Source organism: Dysidea avara, chromosome 9, assembly GCF_963678975.1.
Source record: "Dysidea avara chromosome 9, odDysAvar1.4, whole genome shotgun sequence".
Taxonomy (NCBI): domain Eukaryota; kingdom Metazoa; phylum Porifera; class Demospongiae; order Dictyoceratida; family Dysideidae; genus Dysidea; species Dysidea avara.
In genome coordinates, this window is record NC_089280.1 from 11,053,705 (window position 1) to 11,066,038 (window position 12,334).

General features: G+C 40.3%; 1 protein-coding gene and 1 long non-coding RNA gene across 3 annotated transcripts in view; one reads left to right on the plus strand and one right to left on the minus strand.

Moving 5' to 3' along the window:
* The first annotated feature begins 5,279 nt into the window (after positions 1–5,279).
* Positions 5,280–12,334, plus strand: part of LOC136265625 (uncharacterized) — a 67,639-nt gene continuing 60,584 nt past the window's right edge. Inside the window, exon 1 of one of the 2 annotated variants that reach the window (XM_066060524.1) lies at positions 5,280–5,378. In XM_066060524.1, coding sequence (XP_065916596.1) covers positions 5,300–5,378 — 79 coding nt within the window. In that variant the 5' untranslated portion in view covers positions 5,280–5,299. The remainder of the gene's footprint in view (positions 5,379–12,334) is intronic. The other variant, XM_066060523.1, reaches the window with a different exon arrangement.
* On the minus strand, positions 8,746–10,906 carry LOC136266660 (uncharacterized). The gene is made up of 3 exons (XR_010706217.1): positions 10,684–10,906; positions 9,307–9,378; positions 8,746–8,792 (listed from the first exon to the last, which is right to left on the minus strand). It is a non-coding gene; the product is annotated as an uncharacterized lncRNA (long non-coding RNA).

Sequence of the window (12,334 nt, forward strand, 5' to 3'; positions counted from 1 at the left end):
GTGAGACAGCTATAACCTCGGCATGTGGCTCATTCAGCTTTGTGGGCTCAGCAGGTATTATACTGGCTCACTGAGTTCACCTTAGCTGGTAATGGGAACTCTTCAGTTTGGTGCCTTCACTCATTTGGAGTTCTCTTTACCCTTAGTGGGTTACTGTTACTCTCCTAGTAATCCGAACTCCCCTTTCAGAGTAAAATATTTTACTCCCATAGTTACTGTTACTCCCCTGTTTTAACAGTGTAGTTGAAAGATATGCTATAACAAGTGCATGATTGTCTGGAGTCTCTAGGCTAAAATAATCAGGGAGATCTGTATGTGAATTTGGATGAAGATGTGTATAGCTAATCACAGATAGTATATTCTACTATCTATGAGCTAATTCTGTTGACCAATTGTATCTGCCAATTGCAACTTTGAACAGCCTCGCAAAGACTGTGAAACAATTCTTAACTCTGAGGGGTTTTACAAAAGCATGGACATGATGGAGAAATTATTTTCCAAGCACTGCGGCAAGAAAGTTCATATCAAGACTTACCAACCATGACTACCACATACTCCGGGCAGCAATGTAATTAGCTCTTCAGTTTAATTTTGTATTTTGATCTGTAGCTACAGTCCTGTACTGCATAAATAAATAAATCAGTGATGTATACTGTAATCCACAAATACAGTAAAAACACAGTTGTTGTAATTCTGAACAAAGGCAATGATGGAGAAAAGTAGGCTAGAAACTGGTAATAGAAACAGCATCTTTAGGAACTTGGGAATACCGGACATAATTAAAAAGCTTCTTTGGATATTTTCATAGTTCTTGGAATTGCACTAGCAAAGCTTTATAATTATGCCCTCCTCTTTGTTTCATTACTGGTTACTTAATAGGTCAATATAATGAACAAGTAATTACAACTATGGAACAATTTCATGTAAGGATTTCACACAGTTCTCAGCCTTAAACAGTCTGCCAATACTGAGTCATGAATGTATCATGGACTCAATTACACCAAAACACATAGAAATGAATAAATGAATGAATGACTTGCATATGAGGCTGCTGCTGTGCGGCAGATAGTGCTTGGGCTTGATTCCACCTGGCCAAGCCTTCCAGTAAAAAAGCCAGGAAGTGCACACCACTTGCAGAGGATCCTGGTATAAATCTACCAAAACATTTATCACTACTCATCATGGCAGTTTACAGGCTTACCTGGCCAGGTGGAGGTGAAATGATTCCAGAGAAGTAGTCCCTCTTGAGCATCAAAACACTGGAAGTTGTACACCTCCCTTCTTAATGCATCCTGTGACAGTGTACAAGGCCACCCCTGGAGGATCTTGAATGCATTTTATATGCTTTTTCTCTTCATTCCAGATGGTGACCATCTGTCCACTAAAATCAGGTATATGAAAAGGACACATTGCAAACTTGTAGAGCATTACATAATGTGTACCTGAACACAGGAACGCCAAGTGAACCGGTAGCAGGTGTAAATTGTAGCAGCAAGTCCTCAATGCCCTTGTATGTGTCATCAGCTCCCCTAGTCCTTCTGCAGCAGTGCCAGGACAGCTCCTCCTTATTGATGGCCTTATGTATGGCACTATCTGAGGGGTTTAGCACACTATGGTGCTGAAGGCACTCTCTCTTGGCATCACAGAGGCGACTATGATGTGGTAGTGAATGACTACGGATGGTGCAATAAGTAAACATTACCTATAGTCATTACTGTCCCATTCAAATATTGCTTGAGAAAGACGACTCATTACCACTCCATAGAGGGGGTGTGATTCAGTTGTGCAGCTACGGGCAAATCTCCTCATGAAGTGCCATACATCCAAACCAACGTTGAAACCGGGTCACTACTGCTGACCCGGATGACCCACTGACCCGGATAGCAATCCGGGTCAGACCCGGATGTGACCCGGATTGACCCGGATTAATTAAAGCCGAGACGTGTTTCGGCTAGTCTCGGGCGAGCGAACGATTAATTACTTTACTTACTGCAGTGACCTCAAGGGGCAATTGGGGCACATTAAATCAATGCACCATGCTCTCCGTGGCATCCACACACAAATCCGTCGTAAAGCATAGGACTCTGGCTTTGGTTGAGTTGTCTTTAGATCTGCTATTGGAGGGTACCACCACAGCTTTGCAGTAACTGTGTCACTGATGGTGTTCTGTGCTGAGAACACAGTTCTGCCAATCCATTGCTGGTCACCAACATTCATGTGGTCCCTCCATGCAGCAGGCAAGCGGAGAGCATAGTCGGTAGGCTGGCAGCTTAACTTCTGTTTAAACATATGAAAAGATAATGTTACTATTAAATAAGCCCCTTACTGAAGTCAGAGTATGTTTTTCAACATAATCATCACCAGCAGTGGATGGCAACAGTGACACAGTGTTCTGAATTATGTAATAAAATTATCTCACTGCAATTCTTTGCTGCTACAATTACCTCCACTGTTGTGGGTACAAGTGTGGCATGAACATGTGCAGCATCAGCTGACTGTGGTGTGGCACCAGCAACCATGCACTGAGGCCTACGCACACACACTCACACACACACACACACACACACACATATATGAAAACACTATAAATTTCAAGACTCATTTTTCATACCAGGTACTGACTCCTGGCTACAATGCTGGCTGTTGGGGGTGGCATAATGATGGTAGATGGCATGGAGGGACTGGCATTCACACTGGATCTTGTTGGCAAGGAGGAGACTGATACGCTAGTGAGTGCAGAGGATATTGTGGTGGATGCAATTACACTGGTGGCAGGATCCTGCTGCCAGGCTACTACATTTGGCTTATACACACAAACACTAACCTGTGCTCCACACATAAAAGTCACATCACCATATTTACATGTACGTACTTACAGGCTGTGCCAAGGATGTGTGTGTGCTCCTTTCAGTTCTTTGGTAGCTTGTAGGTACCTGCACATTGAAATCATATAAAATAGGGAAGAGTTTAAATGTATACTTACCATTGTTACACTATAGTAGTGGTTTTAGAAGTTAACGATAAGGGATGGGACATGCATTGACGATGAGATAAGAAGGACTGAAGAAGGAGTAAGAGATACCAAGGAAGGGGTAAGAAGGATTGGCGATGGGGTAAGAGGTCTTAAGGATGGGGTAATTGATGATACAGAAGGGGTAGTACAAATTAAAGTGGTAGTAAGAGATCTTGAAGAGGAAGTATGGGCACCCTCCACATCCTGTAATAACACGTGTGTGTAATTAGTAATTTGCATATATATTATCTGTCCCATTGGAATTGTATCTGAGGCAACTGTGGCTGGAGGTTGTACAAAAGAAGTAATCGATTCCTGATGCTCAAAGGAAGTTAACAAAACAGAAACTGGTATAGATTTTCAAACACCTGTCTCTCAGAACCACTAGCATCACCAGTAAATGCAGCAACAGTCTGGGATTGTATATATGGGCTTGTATGTGCATATATACCATATATAATGCACAGACATCAAAACACTATGATTTTATAACTCATCTCACTATGCCTAGTATACGAAAAGCACGATCAGCCGGGGTGGTACTGGCAGGTACAGGTCCTGTTCCCACCTTCATGAGCAGGGCAAGCCATTATTTTCCGTATCACTGACTCCCAGTGCGATCCTTTAGGTGGTTGTTCTCCTCTTTTGAATTTCTCACCAGCAGCAAAAAGATGGAGATGCTTCTTCCACACACTGGTCGACTTGGCCTTGTGACTAGCCTTCCTGCTAGCCCCAGGATGACAAGTACCTCGTGGATACATGGCAATAACTATTAACAGTTGTTTAGATATCGACTACTGTAAAAAAATTGTGACGTATGGCCCTATTTGTTTCAAGTTGTTGCACGTGCAGGCGCACTTCCTATTTGTTTCAATTTGTTTCATCAATTGGAGAACATTGTTTGGCAGCGTGCCAGAGTGCCTGGAGTTCTTGCAACTTTAAATTTTAAGCACATGCACACTTGAATCGAGAAAACAGTCTACCGTTCAAGTATTGTTTACTTTTCTAACACTTTAAGTACCGGGTTTTCAAGTCCGTTGTCCTATGTATTTTGGCGCATGCGCTTAGCAGTGCGAAAGAAATGGCAGATTCAAGTGAGATCAGGTAACTGTGTGTGCCCTATTATGATGGATGATTGTAAATGTGGTAAAACTATTACTCACTGTGTTGTTGTGACTCCTTTATCACCAGTGAATGGCCCTTCGGTTAGTAGGTTTTTAGCGCATGCGCAATTATAATAGGACAACGGATTTGAAAACCCCAGTAATCACACAACCGTTTTAGATAATGGTGGCTATCCAGGACGTCGAAATATACAAAATAGGTGAGCTTTCAGACTGTTTAAAGTACCCATTGTGACAAATATACGCATGCGCTAAAATTTTACGAGTGCAGGAACTCCGCAAAACCCTGTACAAAAAATTGCATTGTCTTTGCAACAACCGGCCATGCGCGGTTTGAGCATGCGCGTGTTTTGAATAATAAACGCGCGCAATACCGGGTATGGTATCGAAGCCGTTCAATTCCGCGTCAGTTAAATCATTGCATAACCGGAATTATACACACTTTTACAGCAAGTATACCAGGAATGGTAGGATCATTACTAGTTAGCAAATACCAAAACCCTGTATTGTACGAATTTTATTATTCAAACACGCTCATGCTCAAACCGCGCATGGCCGGTAGTTGCAAAGACAATGCAATTTCCTGTACTGCGGTTTTCCAAGTTCTTGCAATGGAAAGCGTCATACGCTAATAATGTGTCAGTATGCGCAGTTCTTTAAAAACTCCTGTAATATTCTGTGGCTGTCAAGTTGTATGCGTAGGCATCCTTGAAGCCCTGTGAGTCAGTAGTTGTCACTGAAAATCCACTGTTGAACAGCTGCGCATGTACATGCTTGTATAGCGCATGACGCTTTGCATTGCAAGAACTTGGAAAACCGCAGTACTGCTGATTGCACGAATCTTTAAAAATTGCGTGACGCATGCGTGTATGCGCACACAAGAATTAAAGTGTTTTGTTTCACGGAACAAGTTGCTTACATTGGGAATCTTAGTCCCCGACATCAGCAACCTGTTCCGTGAAACAAAATGTTTCTAAATCTTGTGTGCGCACACACGCATGCGTCACGAATTTTTTAAAGATTCGTGCAAATTGAATTTCACAAATAGTGGCTATATCTGTTGCACATGCGTAATACGATCGTGCCAATATTATCAAGCAACCTCAAAACCTCGTGACATCGTTGGGCAGGGCACTAATACGCATGCGCACTTAATGCAAAAATGGCGACGTTTAATACCGCAGATGACGGTTTGCCAGCATCATCGAAGTTCTTGCACATGTTCAGGGATGAGTCACAAGGTTAGTATTAGTATAATGAATCATAATACTTGTATTTTGAAAGTATATCCTTCAATGATTTATTGATTACCTCCATACAAGAAGTCACGGCATGGCTATTCTCTGTAGAATGAAACAATGAAATAACTTAAGAGGCCCGCGAGTAGTATTATCGTTTAGATGTATTATTTCGAGAACTTACTGCTAAAGCCACACCGTGGTTGCCATTTTATGGATTTTGTGGTTAGAATCGTTATCATAAACCCGCGATATGTATATTCATAGATAATATATACCTTACCCGGGATTGGAAACCGGAGTACTGAGGTTTTCACTAGCGTTCGAAGTTGCGTGACGCCGTGCGTGAGAGCGTACTGCTGATTGCACGAAACTTTAAAAATTGCGTGACGCATGCGTGTGTGCGCACACAAGATTTAAAAGCATTTTGTTTCACGAAATAGGTTGCTGATGTCGGGGACTAAGATTCCCAATGTAAGCAACTTGTTCCGTGAAACAAAACATTTCAATTCTTGTGGGCGCATAAACGCATGCGTCACGAAATTTTTAAAGATTCGTGCAATCAGCAGTACCAGTTAGCGTGATAGCAAAAGGTTGAGTGTGCAATTACGCTAACTACTATGGTGGGATCTATTCTACGGAACTGAATGGAATCATGGACTAAACTACGGAACGGAACGCTTTCTCAAAATGAAGCCTGCAGCTTACCATTGCTGAAACTTCCCTTACAAGTTATCGATGGACCTCCAGCCGGTGATTAAATAAAGCCCCAAGAAAGATAGAAACAATTAAACTACTGATTGTTGGTTTTAGTCGGTTGTCATTAGTAACGAAGTACTTATTGTGGGATTAGCTGTCTCAGTGATGTTTATCTAAGAAGGGCAGTTAATGGATGGTTTTTTTTCTCTAAAGCTTACAGTATGTACCTTGTTTACGCTTAGTGTGACTATAGACTACAGTCTGGGGTCAGCATTTCAATCATAAATCAGTGCACTGAATGTTGTATGCTACAAAGGAAACAAGCAGGAAGGCAATGGTGACAAGAAAGAGCCAGCTGAAGGAACTCAGTCAAAATGTAAGGAATTTTGTGCAGCGTGTGAAGCGCAAACATTCTGGCGGACTGAGTGCCACAACAAGGCTATTTTCTGTGAAAATCAATAAAGTTCATGGATTCATTAACACTGCAGTGGCCAGTAGTGAGTGAAATTTTTCTGTTGTATGGTAAAGAGCTTGCCAAGTCTTCAACTGTTAGCCTTGAATCAATACTTGAGACCACCAACAAATCAACCAGATCTCCTAAACCTTTCATGCATCCATGCTCATAGCCGCCAGACCTTGATTTGGGCCAAGATCCTACGGATTTCTTGAGTGTAACATTTCACATGTTTCTTTCCATACAATGAAACTAGCATGTACTGTAATTTGCTGCAACAGTGTGGCTTGTGTGGGCTCCCTGGGAGTCTACCTTGAAATATCAATTACAGCAGACCTAGTGCAGAGCGTGCTTCGTAGCAAGAACCTGTGATCTCACTGGACCAGCTGCATGGGCTAAGAATCCTCACTCGAAAATAGTGGTGAAAAAATGTTAAGATTATCCCAACATGTGAAGTTATTTGATGTGCATACATCCACTTAGCAACATATTCAAGACAAGAAATTACCACCTTTTAATCTCCAACCTTCACCTTCATCCAAGACCCAGCTTATACCAGTCCACCTTTATTCCATCAGTGATTTTGTGAAATTATATATCTAACCTAGCCAAAGACTTTGCCACTCTAATTCACATCATTTCTTTATAATCACCATATTACATAATTGCCGCTATGTGTATATCTTCTTTTGTACAGTACAAAATAGCTAGGTATGTAAATTGCAAGGCAGGATTCTATTGACTGAGAAAATTTAAACAAACTTAAAATTTAGAAGGCAATAATTATGAGTCAATTTACTTTAATTTGGATATTTAATGTCTTGCAACCCAAATCTAGGCTCACTCGTCTTTGACTACCATCTAAAAGATTACAGATTATAGTGAAGAAGTTTTCAGTCAGTAAGAAACACCAACAAGAGTATCATCCAACTCACATGTACTTGTAAATAGTACATATACTTTATTAAGTAGCACACAATAATTATAGACTATTAGAATATCAAGACTCACGGTAGTGAGTCGCGCGGCCAGTAAAGCAGAAACGCGCGCCGCAGAAAATAAATGACGCGACCACTACGTGAGGATTTCACAAGAACGAACGTTGTCAAATTCGGCCTTCCTGTAATCCACCCGTCACTTACGCTATCCCTCTGAAACTCTGGAGTTGAACTCATCGTGTCACTAGTAACTACCACACAAGCAGTGAAGCGAATCCATGCCGATTGTTTCGTGATCGAGGTTGCCGACATCAAAGGGGAAGTTTCATTTTTTTTAAATTTTATCGCATGCGGTTAGACGCAACCGCAGGTGTATGCCTTGCATTCCTTTGTGCATTCCGAACATTGATCGCCCTGTTATCGCTTCAGTATTCACTCAATCACCTCAAGATTCACATCATCGATTTCACCATACATGATTACCCTACAGTCGTGATTTCAGCACCAAACGAAGTTTCAGTCGTCCTCAGTCAACCTAGAGGCCAAATACAAATCCCAGATTGTTGTTTTCTGCAATACTCGCTTGGCATGTAGGGCAATGTGTCTTTAAACTGTTCTGAAAGTTTCGTTCAGATTGAAACATTTGTTTTCGAGAATGGCTAGTTTGAAATTTGAATTTAGTCGCCCCCACGTCATTTGCTCTCTAAGAATTTTACTCGGAATTTAAAGAATGATGCAGAGCACAACTGCGGTCACTGGGTATTGATGAACTGGCGCTCTATGTAGTTAATCAGTACATATAGCCACCAAGAAGTGTGCTGCCATAGATTATAGTCCATAGATATAATCGATGGTGCTGCATACCATCCTTCATTTTGAAATTAGTCGCCCCCACATAATTTGTCCTCTAAGGGCGCGCCTTAAAGAATGACACAAGAGTACAACTGCGGTTACCAGTTGTTGACACAAGCTGTGAGTAATTAGCACATGTAGCTAGCTTAAAAGTAAGTGTGCAAAATCGCCTAATACAATTGTCACCATGCATTATTGCATTTTATAGCACCCCCACACAAAATTACACATGTAATTACAACATACAGAGGAGACACATGAATACCAAACACTTTTCACAACAATAATGTAAGAATTGTACAATAATGACTGTAATATAACTGCTATGCAAATGTTTTCCAGTGGCCCGCCATGGTAGCAAGTCTCACAAGACGGCATGTATATTCATCCAAACACAATGGGAGTAACGAGTAAGTATGATGACAACAGACTCCATTTGTAGAATCCAGATGAGTGGGTGTGGCTCCAGTATGTCTAAACAGTTAACAAACATTCCTGTTATAAATACGTGCTAGAGTTGCAATATAATAGTATAGTATTTAAATGCAATAATACATAGTCTCCATTGCATCATTATCAAACGACACTAAGTGGAGGATATTGTTGCATCTCTAGTATGTACACTCTATCAGTACAACCTATTTTAATGGCCACTAGTATAGAAAGACAACCACTCTTGAAAAGCCAATTCCAATTGAGAATTTATACACTGTTACCTGCTGAATGAGTGAAGGTGGCAATAAACAAGTTCCGCCGTAATTTATACACATGATCTGATTCTGTATATTCTGTCAGTGGATGAGATCCACTTGGCCAGGACAAAATGTGACTCAAGTGCCCTGGATGATCCATACTCAACCAATTTATGACCCAGTGGCACAATGGAACTGACTATTTATAGAGAATACAATTATATTTATTTCTAAGATGTGTGGATGTGTGGACACATTACAACACATTACATGTACATACAAGACATGCTACGTACTGTTTTAGCATTTCAAGTCACCACATTATACACGTACCAGTCAACAATGCTTCATAGTGCCCATCAGTAAACCTGAAGAAAAGTTACGAAAAATAAAAATTCACATAAGTACAATGAAACCTCATTAATATGGCAGGCTGTGGGACCAAAAAATTTGGCCTGATTAACAAGGTGGCCTTATTAATAAGGTCATAAGTAATGCTTAGCTATATTTGGGACCTACTAGAGGTGGCCAATATAATGAGGTGATCTTATTAAAGAGGTGACCACTAAGTGAGGTTTCACTGTACATATAGTTCACAATATTGTGAACAATATTAATGGTTAACAATATACACTGAAACCTGCAGGTCACTTCTTGTGGAAGATTGCTCTCTACACAAAATGACACATTCAGAGATTGTATTTAGATGGATGATACAGCAACGCATTGTGACTTCAATACTCGTGATGTGTCACTGCTAGGCAGCAACCATATACACGGCACTGCCACATCACACTTGCTCGCACACACAATTTTGCTAAAGATTTTACAAATTGATAATTAAGGGGTGTGGCAACTAGCTGTTTCGCTCGCAAGACTGTGTGGCAGCTGTTTCCCTTCTGTACAAGTGGTCACCAAGACAGGTCCACTGTGGATGAAAGCCAGGCATTAGATATTTGGTATTTCATGTGTTGAAGACATTCCAGGGCTTCTGGTAGTCTCAAATCTCACCACAGTTTAACTCAGGCAGTGTTGTGGTCACCACCACCAAACTACTGGAATGCTGTGTTATGTTCATCTTATGCTTGGCTACTATATTGTAGAACTGAAATGGATACTCTGAAAAATATATCCTATGGATAATGACTTCATCACTTTCTTCATCAGGAGCTTATAAGGACCAATAGTGAAACTTTTTACACTTGGGCTGACAGTCAACTGCCTATGTCTGAAGCAGTGCTTTTGGTACTCTAACAGATTGGCTGCCCCCTTGCTGCCAGCACTCACTGTCTCATACGCTGTCATACACTAAATCCATCTCTATAGCCAGTTAGAACAGCATGCTTCTTACCTTTTTTAAGGCCGCATAATGCAGCCACCTCTTTAAAAGGCAAGGTTAGAAAATTTTGTCCCTACGGCCTGAATAATGACCAGTTTTCACTGTACTATTAGTGATTAGTGATCATGGGGGATCATTTATTAAGATACTAAGATATACAAACGCTACAACCTCTAAATATAGCAGTAAATTTTTTACCATGGTCCAATGTCTCATAATAATCGTGACTTCGTGAGAGACTCTACTGTGACAAATACATGTTTATCATGATATGTGCTAATCGCCTTTTTACAATTAAGTTTTACAACACAAATACATGTATAGTTAAACTCACCAATTGCGACTAAATCCCTTCAACACGAAAAGACAAGTAATGAGACAACCTTGGAGACAACAGCCACACAAGCCTATTCTGGTGCGTTTATTTAGTAGTAATATAAATTTTAAAGGCGTTTATTTACAACAGGACATAATTACGCGCCCCTCTATTGTCTCTGTACATACTTGCCTTTTCTTTACTATTCTCATTTCATTTCACAAGATCTCTTGGCAGGGGCGTAGCTACTTCACTTGAATTAGTCAATGCTTGAAGTAGATCGAGATACTCTAATAGAACAGTCACATTTCTACAAGTGCCATATTTTTATATTGTAAAGTCTGTAAGTAGCTAGTAATTTAAACTATACAATCCAATACTAAGCAGAAGTTGTAACTATGATAAATATTGATTGCTGTGTTACAGCTGTTTTGTGACTGCTCTAATAGAGTATCTTGATCATTTTAATGCAGTACAAGATGAAAGGCAAAGTGTTATTAAGGGTTTACTAGTTAAAATGGGTGGTAGCTGACTGCAGTTGCATGCCACTAACAGGGCCGTCCAGAGAAATTAGAGAGCCCAGGGAAAAGAGTTAAAGAGGGGCCCAGGGGCAAGGAAGAGTCTAGATCCTGACTGCTCTATTAGAGTATATCGATCTTTCTTTAAACAGGTATTCAAGGGGCCCCTTTCGGGCTGGGGCAGGGGGAAAAATACCCCAGTTACCCCCCCCCCCCCCCCCCATGTGGGCGGCCCTGGCCACTAAAATTACAGTTATATTTTAATATTCTGTCATTGTAATCTGGGGTTTCTGTCAAAACCATGGAAACTCACTTACTGTTATCAACAGTGCATTGCTTATTCTAACAAAAGTATTGAAATCCCATCCAAAAACAGCTTATAGCTGTAAAAAAAGTGCGCGTCCAAGTAAAGCAGAGTTAACTGCGACAAAAAGTAATGATATCATAATGCGGCCATGTGCGAGGTGTGCAAGTTGTAAAATTAATATTAGCTAATCAGATAATACAATGTTATTGTTAAAGTGTTAATGAGAACTATGTGATGCTGCTAGTTTTTAAGTGTGTGAGCATCTTCATAAATGCCACATAAATTTAATTCTCAATAAAGCAATGTGTATAGATTCTCTGATAGTAATGAATAGTTTGAGTTAGGCCGCCTTTCCTGTATACAGCAATGCTACGAACAAAGGAAAGGTGGCCAAACTCAAACTATTTATTACTATCAGAGAATCTATACACATTGCTTTATTGAGAATTAAATTTATGTGGCATTTATGAAGATGCTCACACACTTAAAAACTAGCAGCATCACATAGTTCTCATTAACACTTTAACAATAACATTGTATTATCTGATTAGCTAATATTAATTTTACAACTTGCACACCTCACACATGGCCGCATGATGATATCATTACTTTTTGTCGCAGTTAACTCTGCTTTACTTGGACGCGCACTTTTTTTACAGCTATAAGCTGTTTTTGGATGGGTAATTATTTATGTATATAAGGCAAGAATTTTTACAGTTAAAAACACGGTACAATTTTCTTTTTACTGAGAGAAAAATTCTTATCAATGTCCAAAAATTTGATGAATCCATGAATCTCATCAACCTTCACATTGGTGGTCTAAACTTTCTGAAAGTGATACCAC